Source organism: Coptis chinensis, chromosome 5 (genome assembly GCF_015680905.1).
Source record: "Coptis chinensis isolate HL-2020 chromosome 5, ASM1568090v1, whole genome shotgun sequence".
Taxonomy (NCBI): Eukaryota; Viridiplantae; Streptophyta; class Magnoliopsida; order Ranunculales; family Ranunculaceae; genus Coptis; species Coptis chinensis.
This window is the reverse complement of record NC_141460.1, coordinates 9,897,233-9,915,867: the sequence shown is the minus strand read 5'-3', so window position 1 is coordinate 9,915,867 and position 18,635 is coordinate 9,897,233. Positions and strand designations below refer to the sequence as shown.

General features: G+C 36.2%; 1 protein-coding gene across 2 annotated transcripts; it reads left to right on the top strand.

Annotated features, from left to right (window-relative positions):
* Nucleotides 1-2,198: 2,198 nt before the first annotated feature.
* On the top strand, nucleotides 2,199-17,808 carry ARP2 (actin related protein 2). 2 transcript variants are annotated; one of them, XM_086559561.1, is made up of 15 exons: nucleotides 2,199-2,426; nucleotides 2,493-2,603; nucleotides 2,704-2,838; nucleotides 2,912-2,983; nucleotides 3,056-3,134; nucleotides 3,347-3,396; nucleotides 3,560-3,663; nucleotides 3,743-3,811; nucleotides 3,904-3,967; nucleotides 6,356-6,424; nucleotides 8,963-9,046; nucleotides 11,647-11,705; nucleotides 12,096-12,162; nucleotides 17,237-17,320; nucleotides 17,453-17,808. In XM_086559561.1, the coding sequence occupies exons 1-15, from the start codon at nucleotides 2,385-2,387 to the stop codon at nucleotides 17,531-17,533; spliced, it is 1,170 nt and encodes a 389-aa protein (XP_086415687.1). In that variant the 5' UTR covers nucleotides 2,199-2,384; the 3' UTR covers nucleotides 17,534-17,808. The 2 variants fall into 2 exon arrangements, with proteins under 2 accessions (XP_086415687.1, XP_086415688.1); XM_086559562.1 differs by having other exon boundaries at nucleotides 2,298-2,426; nucleotides 2,554-2,603.
* Nucleotides 17,809-18,635: the final 827 nt, after the last annotated feature.

Sequence of the window (18,635 nt, the reverse complement as noted above, 5' to 3'; positions counted from 1 at the left end):
AATCATTCAAAGATTTGAGATCTTTTTCTCATAGTGGTTTTGGTTGGAATTCGGATACAATGATGATAGAAAGTGATGCTTCAGTATGGGCGGGCAGATGCAATTAAGGTAAGAATGTTTATGCGAACAAGTTTTGTTAGTTATTGTAGTATAGTGAGTACTTTAATTATTTGATTCTTTGATAACATAGTTATTAGTGCCCAAGCTAAGATTTTATGTTCCTTTAATTTTGTGACAAATAATATATTGTGTAAGCAGTTTTTGTTGGTTTAATTTCTGGTGTTGGTTAAGAAAATTCTTGAAAAATTGTGCTTGAGAATTTGGTCTCGGGGATTGAATAAGATTTTTAGATCTGTGAGTCTGCTTTCCAATACAATTGGATTCATCTTGTTTCGATATTTGCACAGTAAGTTACGGCTGTTTTAGTACATAATGGTCAGCCTGGATTTTTCTGACGAAGTTCTGTGTTTGGTGGCGTTCTGTGCATTTTCTGTTGGGAACCTCATTTCATGGCCTGAAAGTTAGTTGTAGACAATCTAGTGTAGTTTCATACCCAATTTACCTTGTATTAATCCGAGTTATACAAATAAAATTATGATAGTTTTAGTGCAAATAGGTCAACCAGGATTTTTCTGGCAAAGTTCTGTGTTTGGTGGTGTTCTGTGCATTTTTTGTTGGGAACCTCCTTTCATGGCATAAGATTTAGTTGTAGAAAATCTAGTGTAGTTTCATACCCAATTTACCTTGTACTAATTCGAGTTATACAAATAAAGTTATGACAGTTTTAGTGCAGATAGGTCAACCAGGATTTTTTTGACGAAGTTATGTGTTTGGTGGCATTCTGTGCATTTTCTGTTGGGAACCTCCTTTCATGGCCTGAAAGTTAGTTGTAGCCAATTTAGTATAGTTTCATACCCAATTTACCTTGTACTAATCCAAGTTATACAAATAAAGTTATGACAGTTTTAGTGCAGATTGGTTCAATATTTTTTTCTTGAAATCCAACAAATATTTTTTTATGTCGCAGACAAACCCGAAAAGGAGGACCTATAAAGGTAAGCAAATACCTAGGTTGTTGGAGTGGGTTGAAGTGTTTGGAGACAATATTGCTTGTGGTAACATACAAAAAACTGGTCTTACGGTGGATGAGGATGCTACAGTGGCAAGTGAGATGGACATGTCATCACAGTTCAAGATTCGATACTTTGCTTAGTGGAAGGCATACGCGATCCATGTGGATAACTTCCCACCAACTAATAACGAGGGTGGAGGCTCCCACACTGCTACTTACCAACCATCAAGTTAGTCTGCCCGTCTAAACAAATTGCCTAAGAAGAAGCGCAAGAGCATGGAAGGTGGAGGCAATAATGTTATAGAAGGCATGAGGCTTGTTATGCAGAATGTGGCAAATTCTTTGCGTGTGAGGAGTGAAATTGAGCGTGAGAGGATTGCGTTGAGGCTAGTAAGAACAATGCTCTAGCCCCTCACTTGGGACCAAATTTGTTTAGCCATTGATGAAATTGATGTGTTGGATAAGGAACAAAAGATTGCGACTATGGAGTTGTTTTCACAAGTCGGGTTGAAAACCTAAAAATGTTTTTCTCAAGATGAATACCAACAAGCGTGCTAGTTGGTTATTGAAGAAGCTTGGTGATAATTGAGTGGGTGGGTTCTCAAGTCTTTTGTGGTTGTTTTAGATATACTTTGGATATGCTTTCATGTGTTCTTTTTCTTTTTATGATGGAGTGTTAAAGTCTTTTGTAGTATTTCAGATCCATTAACTATTTTGGATGTTTTCAAGATTATTGTAGTATTTTATTATTGTTTTAGTGAATGCAACAATAGTTTATGTGTTTGAGGGAGTTCTCTATTATTATTGTTAGACAATATTATATATGAGTTTGCATGTGTTATACAAGTGTTCATACTCCTAAAACAGGATAGTTTTTGTCTGTTTTTTTGGTTCTATATGTTAAATTCATTTTAATTTACAAGTTTCATGTATATATCTGCAAAATGAAAAAGGTCATGCCATTTGTTTTTTATTTTATTTTTCTTAGAGCAATGAGTTTTGGAGAAAAATAATAAGTAGTTTGGAGAAAAATGATAAGTAATATTGATAAATTATTCATGTTTTCAGCTTTCTTTTCCTTTCTACAGCTTTTGCATAACAAACAGAATTATTCCTTTACTCAGTTTTACTTTCACGTTAAAACCTCTTAACGCTGAACACTGAGATAAACCAAACACGCCATAAACTAAAAAGTCATAGCTGATTCAAGTCGTAGGACCCACTTGAAACAACACAAAACTTAAACACTCAAAAAAACTGAAAAGGGAAAACGAAATTGAGATTTGAGATCAGAGAAATTTCGGAGAAGAAGATGGACAACAAAAATGTAATCGTCTGCGACAATGGCACCGGGGTAATTATCTTTTATATCCAAAATTAACATACAGTACTACTAAATTAACACGATCCGTGTTTGCAGTATGTCAAATGTGGTTTTGCAGGAGAAAATTTCCCAACTTCTGTATTCCCTTGTGTTGTAGGTCGTCCCTTGTTACGGTACGAGGAATCTTTAATGGAACAAGAGTTGAAGGTACGAGAAAGAGATATAGCTTAGAATTTTAAGTGTTCTTTTAGTTATGTTTAAGCTTTATGAAATAATAAGTGTTTTTTTTTTGTGTGTGTTGGTTTAGGATATTGTTGTGGGAGAAGCTTGTGCTGATTTACGACATCAGTTAGATATATCTTATCCTGTTAGTAATGGGATTGTTCAGAATTGGGATGATATGGGCCATGTTTGGGATCATGCATTTTTCAATGAACTAAAAGTAAATATTGTCATTGGTCCTGACACCCTTTTATTGGATTGGTTCTTATATATATATATATTTATTTACACAGATAGATCCAGCAGAATGTAAGATTTTACTAACTGACCCACCTCTTAATCCTTCAAAGAATCGTGAAAAAATGGTATGTTATTTCATTTAAAGAAAAAATGTTAATCTGTTAATTTCTTGTTACTAATAATAATCAGTGTTACAGGTAGAGACCATGTTTGAGAAGTACAATTTCAGCGGGGTATTCATTCAAATACAAGCTGTCTTGACATTGTATGCTCAAGGTGCTTACATGAGTTGCAGAAGGTTAAGACTTTAATGTATCATTTTTTCAGTGTTGTGGCATGGTTTTCAGACAAGATTTGGCTTCAACCTTTACCTATGAACACTTTATTATTGTCTGATATCTTGGAAATATTCAACGTGACATTTATTATTACAAAATATGGTCTGGTGGTCAATCATCTTCCTCATGATTTTGAATTTATTTATACAGGCTTGCTGACTGGTCTAGTTATTGATTCTGGTGATGGTGTCACTCATGTGGTAAGATTCTCTAAAGGCTATACAAGAATTTTGGTCTACAGGCAATGGGTTTTCCTTGTTTTCTCGTCTAACTATCTTAGAAACTTAGAATTTGGTAGAAACTTGGAAAAAGGGATATTGGGTTGTTAGTGTGAACTATGTGTAACTTGCTAATATATTCCAGGTACCTGTGGTTGATGGTTACTCTTTCCCACATCTTACAAAACGAATGAATGTAGCTGGCAGGCATATAACCTCTTACCTTGTAGATCTTCTTTCGCGAAGAGGGTAAGAGCCTATGATCTCTACTACTCACTTATTAGCAATATTTTTTCTTTAACCCTAAATGCTGTATCTTGTCATGAAGGTATGCAATGAATAGGACGGCAGATTTTGAGACTGTTAGGGAAATCAAAGAGAAGCTCTGCTATATTAGGTAGAATCAAGTTTGTATAACTCCTCTCTACATTCATCTTTTCTAGATTTTCTCATAGTGTTGCCGACGTGCCGTGGTATCTCTTTTCGCAGTTATGATTACAAACGAGAGTACCAGTTGGGACTGGAGACAACCATTCTTGTCAAGAATTACACTGTAAGCTGCGTCTCTTTGTTCTACTTAAATTCTAATAACCATTGCTATAAGTATAAGGAATATATGCCTGAGGGAAACCTATGTCATGTTCCAACCAAGATTAATAATTAGGTCCTACACTCTTAGTGAAACTGATCAACTTGATCGGAACTTGGAAGAGTACTCTTTTTGTTTTTCGTTCTCGGTGGAAGGAGTTTCATATAGGTTTAGAACTTCCATGAATCTTCCGCTCATTTCCTTATTTTAATATAGATTTGTTGGTACCGGTTTCAGATAAATGTCAAGGATAATTCATATGTAATAAATTCTTCAAGATCGAACAACTTCTAAAATTAAAACAAAATGAGAAACAAAAAGAGATAAATCTACTCAACAACTTCTAGATGAGAATATTATCCACACATTATAAGAACAACTTTGGTTGAAATGCTATATATAATGACCAAGAAGAAAGAGAAAATAAGCATTAAAGCATCATTGTTGGGATGTTATCACCACCTTTATAAACTGTATATGTTCAAGACAGATTTACTTTTTTTTACTTGCAATCCATTGAGATTGACTCTGCTTCATTGAGTCTTCTTACCTTATTTCCGGTTACTTTATTATGCACGTAACCAAGTAAGTATGTGGGGAAGTAGTGATATTCATACTCATATGAAATTGCTATGTGTGAAGCAGTCTATGGTTCCTAACTTCGCATACAAGTTAATGATGTTCAAGAAGAGTTTTTAACATTCTTATCTATCCGTTCATGTCAAAACAGCTCTCTCTCTCTCTCTCTTTCTCTGTTTATGAAAGGCATGGTGCCTAGGAGGAATTAGAATTAGTAGCACAGGAGTGTCATACTATTACTCGATATGGTATGCTATGCTGAAACAATATATGATACTCCATCGATTTCTTGCCTGAAGCAGCAAAGAATATAATGTTTTACCACATAATATATTGGATATGGTATGCTATGCTGTAACAAGATTTGATATTCCATCCGAATTCCCATCCTTAAAATACACATTATGAGTCACTTCTCAGTTACAATTAGATGCCAAGAAGAGGTGATACGATTGTGAGCCCTGTAACCGATGACAATGGTATACTGGTGGGTTATGAACGTTTTTTAACCTATCGCGATTTTGGAAGGGAGTGGAGCACCGTATCATATCCCGGCCGTTTTTTATCTAGCATTTGGGAGATATTTCTTTCATCCTTTGGCAATCTTATCACTGTCCACCCTTTCCCTCGAGGGCTAAGTGATTGTTGTGCACATTCCAAAGTCATTTGTGGACCCTCTGGAAAAGGAGAGCACCAGAGTGATGGACCATGAAGCTAAGGACCTACATCAAATTATTCTTTTGTGAGAGAGTGAGGTTGTTTTTGTTAATCCTATTACTAAAAGGCTAAAAGCTCATGTCTTAAAATCACAGTATGACTTAAGAGGGGTTTGGTAGCCACTAAAGTCAGTTGGAGTTAAGCATCTCCAAAATAGGTGGGAAAAAAATTGTTGAATTTTGGCAGCTTAATTGGAGAAATGTATAAAGATGACCTGGATAATTTTGTGACAGTTTACTACACATTTCATTTAGAATTTCAGTTGTCAGAAATTAAATTCAGTTTTACCAAAAGCCACACTTTTTTAATATGCCATTGGGATTCCATCTTTTAGGGACCTCAGTCTCCAGTATCTTGTGTGTATTGGGACTCCATTTGTGATGTAATTTGTTTTATGAGTTTTTTGTAATTTCTTTACTCATTTTGTTAGCTCACATTAATGTCTTGCTAAGGGTGCCACTAGAATCACATTGAACTCTTGTTGTCTCATAAGCATTTCAATTTCATCAATATAGAAAACGTTAGGAAACTGGCAATAATTGTATACTGTGATTATTAGTTTATTACTGTGCATACCTTCTTGGTTTGTGTCCCCGTGTCTGTTCATGTATACAAATACCCCACCTTATGTTGAAGATGAAAGTCTGATCTATGAGAAGTAAATGCACCAGCATTCTAGATACAATGTGAAAATGATTTGCATATAGAGTTGTCATGTTAAGTTATTTTATTGTGTGTTATCAGTTGTCTTTCAGGTAGATCTTGGCAAATAAATGGAGGTCCCAAACATATTGTTTTGAGTAGTCCTTTATTTTTAGAAATTGTCATTCTATATAGATATGCATATGTAGCACTTATCCGCTGCCCGACTTACTTGTAGCTTTAGCTTAAATCTCATTGATGCATCACATGCCCTCTAACCTCTTACGTGTATCTAGTATCTAGTAGGCTGTCAGCAAACAAATGTTTATTTTGAACTAGAAAATGTCAACAACGTTTTACATTACTTGCATTCCTTTTTTCTGAGACTTATTTTTAGAGTCAACTTGTCGCCAGCTTCCAGATGGAAGGGTTATTAAAGTTGGCACTGAGCGGTTCCAAGCCCCGGAGGCCCTTTTTACCCCGGTAAGTCTTATAACTCCTCTCTAATTTGTTCTGGCTAAATCTTCATTGTTTCCACAAGATTTTGCAACTTAAGCTGCTTCCTTGAACTCCGTGAATAAAGTTTCCTTCTTTATGAATCTGTATTGCCTTTATGCTTAGCTGCAACACGACAATGCAATTTCTTTTTCCAATGAAAGAACCATTGGCTAATGTGAAGAAATCTTGGTTTGCGGTGTAGATGATTAGATGTGATTAGGAATCTCTATTTGTAATACCTTTCTGTGGTGTCTTTAGAGGTGTAATCTGAACAGGCGTGATATATTTTCAAGAGATCCATAATTTTTATGCTCTTTTGCATTTTGTTTTGATGAGTCCCTTCCTCACCTCTTTTAATGTTTTAATCTAGAATTTACATTTGTCAAAAAAAAAGTTGTCCCTACCTTTTTTTTTTCTTTGTTTTGTATTTTTGTTTTAGTTGTTTTGTTTTGTTGTTTTTATGTTTTCTGAGAGTGGAAGTTATGTTATTTAGCTTTAGTTGTCCCTTCTTTAACTCACATCCTCTTTGGTCACTAGTCCGGAAGCTTTGCACTGACCTTATTAATGAAATTCAAGGACCGTAGATATTCCACCTCTCACTCCTTTAAGTCTTCAGTTTCACACATGATGTTCCACTCAATAGTGTTTCCCTCTTCTACTTTGGGTAGTATGTAATAAGTGTTTCCTTGCCGGTTGCCTTCCCATATGCAGTTGAATATTGGAGTTTGAGTAAATAATGTCCAGTCATCAATATTTCCAGAGTAGGATTGAGTTCTCTCTTCTACTTTCGGTAGTCTGTATTTAGTGTTTCCTTGCTGGTTGGCTTCTCATATACATTTGAACATTGGAGCTTGAGTGATTATGTCCAATCAACTATATTTCCAGAGTAGAATTAATGGAGAAAATAATGCTTTCATTGTGTTTATTCGATTGGCTGGAAATGCGTTTATACAAGCTTATCCCATTAGACTCGGTGTATGTAGTTGCTTTGTTTTCCTCACAGACTACTCAATACCTTTTCCAAATAGAAATGAAGGTAGAAGTTCCATTCGTGGAAAAGGGAAAAGGTCATGCATAGTAATGGGTGGACTTGAACTCATTGCAAAGGTAAAACATGAACGTCGCTTGCACAATGGCAAGACATGAGCAACTTGAATTCTGTTATTCATTGGCCTTATGGATCAGGTGCATACCCTGCATCATTCATGTCAATGGAGCTGGATTAGATGAAAAATCTTGTTTATCACCAGGATATAGGAAAACTTAATCCATGTGGAATTGAAGAATGAAAAAGACCATATGTGCATATGCATCATTATGACCAGGTGCACCAGGACATAGAAAAACTTAATTGACATGGAATTGAAGAATGAAAAAGATCATATATGCATATGTAATGACCAGGTGCATACACTGCATCATTCATGTCAATGAGCTGAATTAGATGAAAACTCTCGTTTATCACCAGGACATAGGAAAACTTAATCCACATGGAATTGAAGAATGAGAAAGACCATATATGCATATGTATCATTATGACTACTTCCTCTTCTGTGTCGTGACTCCCGTCTTTTACTTATGTTTCTTCAAGCTGATGATTATGATGTTGATATCATCTATATCTGTGTTTTCGAGGGTCAAGTTCTTAATTCTAGGGAACCATTGCCTACTAAACAATCTGAAAACAAGAGCATTTCCGGATTTGTATGAAAGATAATAGTATGACTTGAGTGTGCCTTCTTCCCATCTCTAAATAGAGTAAATGCATATGCAAGGAGCATTACATTTGTTAAAGTTTTTGAATCCCAAACCTCTCGCATGCTTTAGAATGGACTCTCATTAACCAGATGACTAGATGATATTTTCCCCATTTTGGGGTTCACTTTCCATTCATCTCAGTCGAAATTCCTCATCTCCGTCAGTTTATGCCTGAAAGCTACACTAGATGAATGGTGAAAAGGTAACACAGTAAGTGATATAAAGGGAGGCTCTTGAAAAATATCATTAATAAGCAAAAGCTAATTTCAAATCTTTCTCAGACCTTTTAATAGTGAAACACCTATGGGAGATTCTTCAGTCTATAAGATGACAATTTGGCGTGTACATGTAGTCAACACGTATGTACTGTACTGAATTTGAGAGATACCAAAGGTTTTGTTTTTCTGTGACGTGTATATGTTTTCTCATTTTGACTCTTTATTGAATTTTTCAATTTTTTTATATCCCATGTGATGCAAAGTTCCAGGTTTGATTTTCTCGATTCAGATTCATCCAAGTAAAGATAGTGAGGGTTATGCAAATTTAGATGAGCTTAGCACTTAGAATTATTTCCTTCTTGAAATAATTGTCCGCGCAGTTTGTATATATAACTAGAGTTCAGGAGATACATGTTATTGATCAATCGCAACACCCTTACAACTGTTTGTCCTCCATTCTAAGAATTATGTTTCTATCATAATACGAGTGCTTCCTGTATCTTGAATTTTTGATTTGTAAGAATGGAAATTGCCATCCTGGGTGCAGGAACTAATAGACGTTGAAGGTGATGGGATGGCTGATATGGTGTTCCATTGCATTCAGGAAATGGATATTGACAATCGGATGATGGTATGACTTTCATTCCTCAAGTATAGTGCTCCACTGCTCTCCACAACATTAATTGTTAAGGCGAGTAATTGTTTCTTTATTAGGAGACAGAAGTAAGAAAGTCAATATATCTTGCTTTTAGTGTGTGTAGTCTTGTTTCTTATGGTCTCGGTTGACCATGAATAAATATCACTCCATGAAATAAATATTCTTTTTCATATTCTTTTGTTATTATCTCCATGAAGAATTCTACGTTACTTTTACAACTCTAGTCTTTAAATCGATGGAAAATCTAATGCTAAAATCCACTCAGAATGATATAGTCAATCCTCCAATTTTTTTAGCAACTAATGAAGAGTTCGTAAGCATTTGTTGGCCACTTCTAATAGTAGTACAATTAATTACATAAACACTTATCAAAATTTAATTGTGAAAGCTAAAAACATGAAAGAAAAAATAACGTAATTGACAACGAAAAATACCCAGGTTATAGTGTATAATCGGCACATGCCATGCAAATGTCATTTTAATGTACGCTCTTATAAATACCTCACGTAGAGAAGAATAAAGTAATCATTCATTTTCTTTCAAACTTCTTTTACAGTATTGTCTGGGGCCACAACCTATAGGAACCAGGCTATCTACTGCTTTTAACCCTGTTTGCATAGGCTCGTCCTTGTATTTCCGTTCACTAATCCCAAGGGATTTCACTTCGACATGTCTTCATTCATGATCGCTTAGGCATTGACCACATGGCCTAGAATTGCCTATCCTGCAGGAACATCCACAATGGATTGGAGATAATTTCAAAAGAAAAAGAAAAAAAGAAAAAGATTAATAAATCATGGATAGGTTCCACTTTTGGATAATGATAATGCAAGGTTGAGAATTTTCCCATTCTCCCTCAGGATTGATCCCTTATGTGGCTCAACTCTTTTCCTATAAAACCCATCTGTACTTGGGATGAATTGTTGAATTTGATCATGCGTGAGTTTTATCCGTTCTCCAAAACTAATGCCATGAGAGATGCTATAATAGAATTCGAACAACCTGAAAACAAACACTACTATGAGTGTTGGGACCATTTCCACAACTCAAAATGATGTGTGGAAACGGTCCCAACACTCAAAATAGTGTCCATTCTCAGCCTTTTGAAGTCCATTATAGCAGCTCTTGTGGCATTAGTTTTGGAGATGGGGTAAAACCTTACCCATTAGCCTTTTTAACAATTCTTCCGAAGTATGGATGGGTTTTCCAGTGAAAGAGTTTAGCCACAAAAGGGATTTATTCTGAAGGGAGAATGGGAAAAGAAGTCTCAACTTCGCATTATCGTCATTCAGATTTTAATTTTTAAATGTGCCACCGTAGTGGGTGTGTGCATGAGGGTGGGTTTGTAGCAATAGTGACAAAGTAGTCACTAAGTTGCTCTTAGCTTCTGGAACAATTTCAGTCATGGCTGGTGTTCTTGCGCTATGTGCTCGGGGTAAACTTTGAAATGAGAGAGATTGCTAGAGTGTGTAATGAAATTTTCTTGAAGATCGATATCAGAGAAGTAAAGGTGGCATTCAGTGTTCCATTTTGTTCCTTTCTTTTACACTTAATGTTAGTCTATATCATGGAGGGGTAAGCTCCCACCCAACGGTTGAGAGTGAAACCTCCCCATGATATTTTAATGTTCTCTTTTCTTTTGAAATTATATTTGCAGTTGTATCACTAATCCAATGGGTATTTCTCATTGTTAATTGCTTCATTTTCTTTCATGTGGGCTTTGAACATTAAGTTTTGATAGGTGTTCATGTGATTTGTTGTTTCTTTTAGTAGTGGACAATAAATGTTTGAGTACTCCTCATTAGTTGCTGGAGAGATTGGAGGATTGACTATATGATTTTGGTTGAATTAAGATACTGTATTTAAGCGTAAGATTTTCCATTGATTTAAGGACTAGCGTTGTAGGATTGATGGAGATTTCTTAATGGAGATAAGAACAAAAGATTGTGAAAAGAACATTTAGTTCATGGAGTTCATAAGCATGAATTACTATCACTCTGAACCGAGTGCTTACTTCAGGAGTTATAGCTGTTCTTGTGATATCCTCTCACATTTATTCCAATTTTTGATAGCTTGAATTTCTCCAAAACGCCCTTTCGCTTGGTGGGGTCTGACTTGGGTGTGCAGCCTTGCCTCCATAGTCACTATATAACCTCACCAGTTATAATTTTCTGATGTGTATAGCCGAAGTACAGAATTTATCGGGGGGTTCCTCGATTCAGTTATGTTTGGAGTTTCTATTACATGATCTACAAACCATCCACTTGTTCTGATCAGATGATCATTCACTCGTTTTTGTTAAAAAGAAGGCAGGGCTAGTATTCCTGTACTTTTACTTGTAAACAAAACTTTATGATTTTGTGGACCATGGAATATTTTTCATTTCTTCACCCCGAGATTCGAAGTTGGCTATCCGATCAGTTATTGGTTCAGGAGATGCATCACTCTTGCTAAATACTAGAAAAGCATTAATACACAATTGTGAAGCCACACCCTCGATTCTATATCTTACTAATTCCGCTTTGGTGTTTTCCTGCTATGTTAATAAGCTTACAATCACTTTCCATATGCAGCTATACCAGCATATTGTTTTGAGTGGAGGAAGTACTATGTATCCTGGATTGCCAAGTCGGTAATGTCCTTATTTTTCTTTTTTCAGTTGTCAGATTACTTCACTTTCGCTTGCAAACTGTAAAGTTCTTGCCATGTTTCCAATCGCAAAAAATAATTAAGTTGGAATCCAATTTCTCAATGATAAAAACCTTTACTGTATATTTGTTTAATGCACTGCGAACGCATCACAGAGGCACGCCAACATGTCTTAGCTTTAGGAATTAGTGGGAATTGCCTCCACATGGTTTTGAGGGCTATGATTAGGAGAGTACTGCTAGGCAGAACTGATTACAAATACAACATAAAAGTTAATCTTGTCCGTTTTGTGTGCAGATATTGATTCGGAAGAAACTATCATCCTGTTGATGTTGGTGTTTTCTGACTGAATTGGCTTTTTATGTTATTACAGTTTGGAGAAAGAAATCCTAGATCGCTATCTTGAAGCTGTCCTGAAGGGAAACAAAGATGGGCTAAAGGTAAATATGTTAGCTTTCTTCAGTTTGTTTCTTACCCTTCTCTTTTTTGTTTTCCTTTTTTATCTGCAAGGAGAAATTTTATTGAAAAATAAGGTTGGCCAAGAAGCCCTACACATGCAAAGTGCGAACATGAAAAAATATTACAGCCAAGCAAAACTAACATAAAACTAGTTACCACTCTGTAAGCAATCAGTCCAATCTAGTTATGAAGTACCTACCTATAAACTATGAAAGCATCACTCCACTGGTAAAGAAGGGACTTAATTGACAAAATTAGTTGTCACATTGTGTCGCTGAAGCACCATCAAGTGTTGTAGGTTGCGATCAAGTGATATTCCCCACAAGATCTGAACAAGAAGCAAGCTTTAAATTCAATCTCCCATTTTCTCTATTATGAGAAAAGACTTGAACCTAGCAAGTGAGCATGTTTACCATTTTATCTGGATACAACAGAATGACACCAGATCCAGGCGAAGAAAAAGGTAGACCTAGTAATCCAAGAAACAGGTCAACTCAACAAGATATGGCTCACTTACTCCCCATCCCTCTTATGTAAATGATGGTGTTCCCTGTTGTCGTTTATTTGCACCAGTGACAGTTCTTAGCCACGCAACCCACACAAAACAAAAAAAATGATTCTTGATCTGGAATAGGGTGACTGATAAAATCTAGAAAAAGTTGATGCAAATCGTGGAACTTAGGAAAGATGCCCAGGAGTGCAACCTGACATGGTATTTACTATTCAAGTTCAGCTTTACCAAAAGTCCACATGAAGAGTGACTTTGTAGAAATTGATAGCTTTGGAGTGCCCCATATGACCATTTGTCACTATCTTGGTTTTATTAGTCTTACACTATCTTGGGAATGGGGAAGTTGACCCCAGGGATATTGGATTTGAACCAGTTAGAGTAGAAGTATCATAAAATGCTATTAGTTAATGCATTTTAATGATTCAATCAAAACTGAACTTCCTAAGCAAGTGGTTAGACCAACTTCATAGTGAGAATTAATGTTAGTTCAACAAAGAAACATGTGCAGACTTCTGACTGAATATGATGTGGACATCAGTATGGTCAAAGCCCATGGGTTGTGAGTCCACTAGTTTAGTTATTTTATTTTAGTTGTTGACACATGTCGTGTTCCTATTGGTTTATAGTTTTTAGGATTAGTATAAATAACGGGCTTGTAATTAGGGTTTTAGAGAGTTGTGTTATTGAGAATATTTCAGAGAGAAATAAAGATTTGTTTTAGTTTTAGTTGTTTTGTTTAATTCAAGAGTTGTTTTGCATATTGGTGGGTTTTTATGTCAACAAGCTTGTGGACAAGCTTCTTCAACATGGGGAGAGTGATGCGGACATCAGTATGGTCAAAGCCTATGGGTTGTGAGCCCACTAGTTTAGTTATTCTATTTTAGTTGTTGACACATGTCGTGTTACTATTGGTTTATAGTTTTTAGGATTAGTATAAATAACAGGCTTTTAAGTTAGGGTTATGTAGAGTGGTGTTATTGAGAATATTTCAGAGAAAAATAAAGATTTGTTTTAATTTTAGTTGTTTTGTTTAATTCAAGAGTAGATTTGATAAACTGAAGCTTCTGCCAGTTTAATCTACATCATTTGGTATCGGAGCACGAATCGTTCCTGAGTAAAATCCAATTTTCTTTTTTCTTATTCGTTTTTAATTTTCCGTGTTACTGTTCATCGGTACTATTCACAAAACACTGTTCATAGGGAACACTATTCACGCGTTAATATTCATCGTGTTACTGTTCAAAGTTTTAATTTTTATGCCGTATATCAAGAAAGCAGAGATGGAACACCTAGAAAAAAATTATCAGGGTTTGAATGCCAAGTTTGAAGCTATGCAAGAAACCTTGAATGCACTTTTAGCCGCCCAATAACAAAATTATAGGGTTTCTCCAGAAGTTAGTTTACCTTTTTAGTAGCTGTCACAGGTTCCACCATTAATGGCGCCTTCTCAAAGTTTTCAGACACTGCCAGTTTCTATGCCATTTGGCTATTATCTAGATCTCTATCAGCAGCAGATGATGTGTCAGGGTTATTCTCCTTATTATCAGTCTTGGAATCCTAGTCGATTATCAAATCAGGTCGCGGTATCTTTAACCCTAATCGGGATATACGCTCTATGCCAAGCTATCCTCAACAAGAATTTTCTAGGTTACTGGATCGCCCCGCCGCGGTCTTGAAGTGGTGGGTTAAGCCTATTGTGACTACTGATTACTCTCACCTCCTACCTTGGTCACTACTATCGCGACCGTGATACACTACGATAATTCCAGTACCTACGATAATCTTGTCTTGCTAGAACAGGTTACAGACTAGTACCAACCACTGCGTCCTTTTGATGTTCGGTCTGGTCACTCGACTCCTCACCCAGATCTTACTGATACAGATGCAACATCAGGCCAGAAACGAGTTGAACAATGGCTCCAGCATGATCATCCATTCGAGGTTCCTCCATTAGTTCGTGAACCTTTTAATCACGTTGTGTCATGTTTTGAGCGTGATAACAAACGAAATCAGCGTAGGTTCATCACCTTCCATTGCAACAAAGTCGTCTTGCTGACCAGATCTATGAAGGTCTTGTTCATCCAACTCAGCAAGCACAACGTGGTGGTTATATTGATCATTTTCTAACCAATTTTGAGAAGGTTTTTGCTCGCAGCCACAAAACACTTCAACGCATACTTCATGACTTCCATTATTCGTTGTGTTTCAAGAAAGGAGTACTAGCAGCATTGTGGTATCATGTTATTTGTTTGAGCCGATATTTGGGCAAGATTCGAGGTCGAATTCCTCAGAACCTCGGGAGGGTGACGTATACAAGTTTGAAGAGCTTTTGCATATTGGTGGGTTTTTATGTTAACAAGCTTGTGGACAAGCTTCTTCAATATGGGGAGAGTGATGCGGACATCAGTATGGTCAAAGCCCATGGGTTGTGAGCCCACTAGTTTAGTTATTTTATTTTAGTTGTTGACACATGTCGTGTTCTTATTGGTTTATAGTTTTTAGGATTAGTATAAATAACGGGCTTGTAATTAGGGTTCTAGAGAGTTGTGTTATTGAGAATATTTCAGAGAGAAATAAAGATTTGTTTTAGTTTTAGTTGTTTTGTTTAATTCAAGAGTTGTTTTGCATATTGGTGGGTTTTTATGTTAACAAGCTTGTGGACAAGCTTCTTCAACATGGGGAGAGTGATGCGGACATCAGTATGGTCAAAGCCCATGGGTTGTGAGCCCACTAGTTTAGTTATTTTATTTTAGTTGTTGACACATGTCGTGTTTTTATTGGTTTATAGTTTTTAGGATTAGTATAAATAACGGGTTTGTAATTAGGGTTCTAGAGAGTTGTGTTATTGAGAATATTTCAGAGAGAAATAAAGATTTGTTTTAGTTTTAGTTGTTTTGTTTAATTCAAGAGTAGATTTGATAAACTGAAGCTTCCGCCAGTTTAATCTACATCAGAATATGTTGAGATGGATGGATGCGCATACTAATGAAAATAATGACTATATTTGTGGGTAACTCTAGTTGGTGTCATATCACTAAGGTGGATGGTTTATGTACTAGGCTTTTCACAGCACAGGCCGACTAGAACTGTAGCTAGAGATGCTGTTACAGCTGAATATTCAAGAAGCGTTTGTGAGAGAAAGACTCTTGAACCATAGGGTTTACACCGAATTCATACTTATCTCAGCTCATATTCATTATTGGTTTTGTTTGCTGTAGTTTAGGATGTGTGCCTATGAACTAATTTTACCAGTTTCTAGCGGTCAAAGTTCAAATGAATCAATGGCGGAATGGGCATCATACTCTAATAGGTTTTACAGCAAAGGTGTTCAATCCAAATGGCTTATGTGCTTAGCTATTTGCGAATAGGTGGGCTACGGTAATTTCAGAAGCGTTAGCGACAGAACCATTTCTGTTTTTTTTTATGGTATATGGAACGATTCTTGAACCATCAGATACCACGACTTTACACTTGATTAAAGGATTTGTTCACCTTTTTAATACATTTTTAATGTTATTACAATAAATGAGAAGGAGATAGATTCACTCTTAGTTATGGACCTACAGTTGATTATACCATGGTTTGACACCAAGTTTATATCAATTCTTTTATAGTAGTTTGTATCGATTTCTTTTATATTAGATGAAAAAACTACTCATGTGCTGAATAGTCTGGAGATGTGATTGTCGGAAAAACTGCTTATAAAGTGATGTCCATATTTGATGTTAAAAAAGGAAGCATAAATGGTGCAGTAATCCCAAATGGGGACTTAATGTTGGATAATATATTGGTGCTGATACGATCAAGAAAAGAGAACTTTTTACATTTTAATTGGACATCTAAAGCATTTCAGTAGAATCTACGGAAGTATTGTGGGAATGACTGCATGAGTTCTACTCTTAAGTAAAATTTAACTATTAGTTTTATTTATATATTTGTAAATTGAGAGATGTAACTGGCGAAGGTAAGTACTGTGGGAATGACTGCATGATTTTGGCATGTGTCTGGATTTCAGACTCCGTCAGTAGTAAATCCACTCAGCGTTAGGCCCTTTTTTCAGTGGGTTATGAAAGTCCGGCATAACATACTGCTGTATGTGCCCCAACTCCCAACTTATGGACCTTTGCTCATGTTTCGCAGCAGGCTGAGTTTGAAGTGAAATGCTGATTTTAGTTCTTGATATGGTTAGAACTGAATATTTTATGTAGCTTTTGGCCAATGTCCCTGACCCCAAACATTTCGTTTTAGGTGAAGGTGTGCAATGTATTAGCAGTCGCATCCTGAAAGATTAAGTATATATTTATTTTTCTTCCCTGATTGTGAATTGGTTTTATGTGACCCCTTCCATCCGAAGAAGTTAGCTATAACATAACAAGACCTCGTTTGAAGTTAGCTATGCTGTATTTTCTCACAGGCCCATTTTTTACAGTTGTATCACAATTAATTTAACAAAACAGCACTGTTTAATCTTCTAAACATGGAGATAAACTTGGAAGTATTTGTTTTCCCTTGAAGACTCATCAAACTAAGTTTCTTTGGAGCAGAAACTGCGCTTACGGATAGAGGATCCTCCACGAAGAAAGCATATGGTATACCTTGGAGGGGCAGTCCTCGCAGGAATCATGAAAGTACATCTCTCTCTCTCTCTCTCGTCAGTCACACACACACACTTGATACTTGTACAAGGACTTCTTCTGCCTCTTTGGTTGGCGTGAATCATTTTTTGCAGAGACCTTTAGTTTTACATGGCTTAAATGCAGGATGCACCTGAGTTCTGGATTTCGAGGCAGGATTACCTAGAAGAGGGAGTTGGTTGTTTGAGCAAATGCGGCCAGGCATAGCAAGGACTGAGAGATTCAAAGCTTCTGTGTCTATTTACAATGAAGACTGTACAATTAAGTATGCTTTAAGAGAGATGTTCCATTTACATACCTCTTAGAAGTGTCTATTTGAATCAGTACAAATGAGATTGATTGTAAAACCGTTTACATACCTCTTGGAAGTGTCAACGTTTACCTCAATAGCAATGCTTCCCTTGGAAATTTTAGCATACATACTTGTATTTTTCTGATGGACATAACTCTTAAGTGCTAAATAAATACCTCCGTTTGTAATTGACTACAGAACAGCAAGTTTCTGAAGCTTACCAAGAATACTGGGATGCATAATAATGCTTTGATCTCAGGATTAAGCTGTACAACCTAGCAACCTGTCAGAGCTTAGCGTTTGAAACCTAATTTTTGCGTGTTAACTACATAATCTTATCAGCTGTATCAGCTGAAAGATACGTTAAACTTAAAATCTAATCCACAGAAACATTCATGCATCAATCATAAAGCAGATTTATGAAATCGAAATTAGCACCATATAATAATAATCTAAGAGTCGTTACATTTCAGAAGGAAAAAAACAGAATGAAAAGTCCTCTCAACTCTTAAATAATCTGGTCAAGTTCTAAAAAAATAGCTCCTGTCTTCTCTTCCTGGAAGACTTGGCTTTCTCAAGATGGTCTACCCTCTTGGACAGAGTTTTAATCAAGTTATTTTGCTGCTTGTTACTGTCACACAACAGCATTACCTTTCTACGCAATCTCTCATTCTCCTTGACAATTCTGTCCATAGTTGCTTTGCCCTCCTCTTCATGTTCAGATGATAATACTTGTTTTGCAACCAATAATGGCTCGAATTCTGTGCATTCAAATTGATTAGCAGCAGAGCAATAATCATCTTCTATTGAAATTTGCCCAAAGCTTTCACATTGCATCTCTTGATCGACAATCTCCCAGTTCTCTTGGGTTTCGCAATCATGAACATTATCTAGTCTCTCTTGCAACATGATGACTTTCTTGATAACCCCTTTTCGACAATCTCGAACCCCAGAATCAACCCCACGTACAGAATCCAACTTCAACAACAATCTCATCAACAGCTCATTCACCTTCAA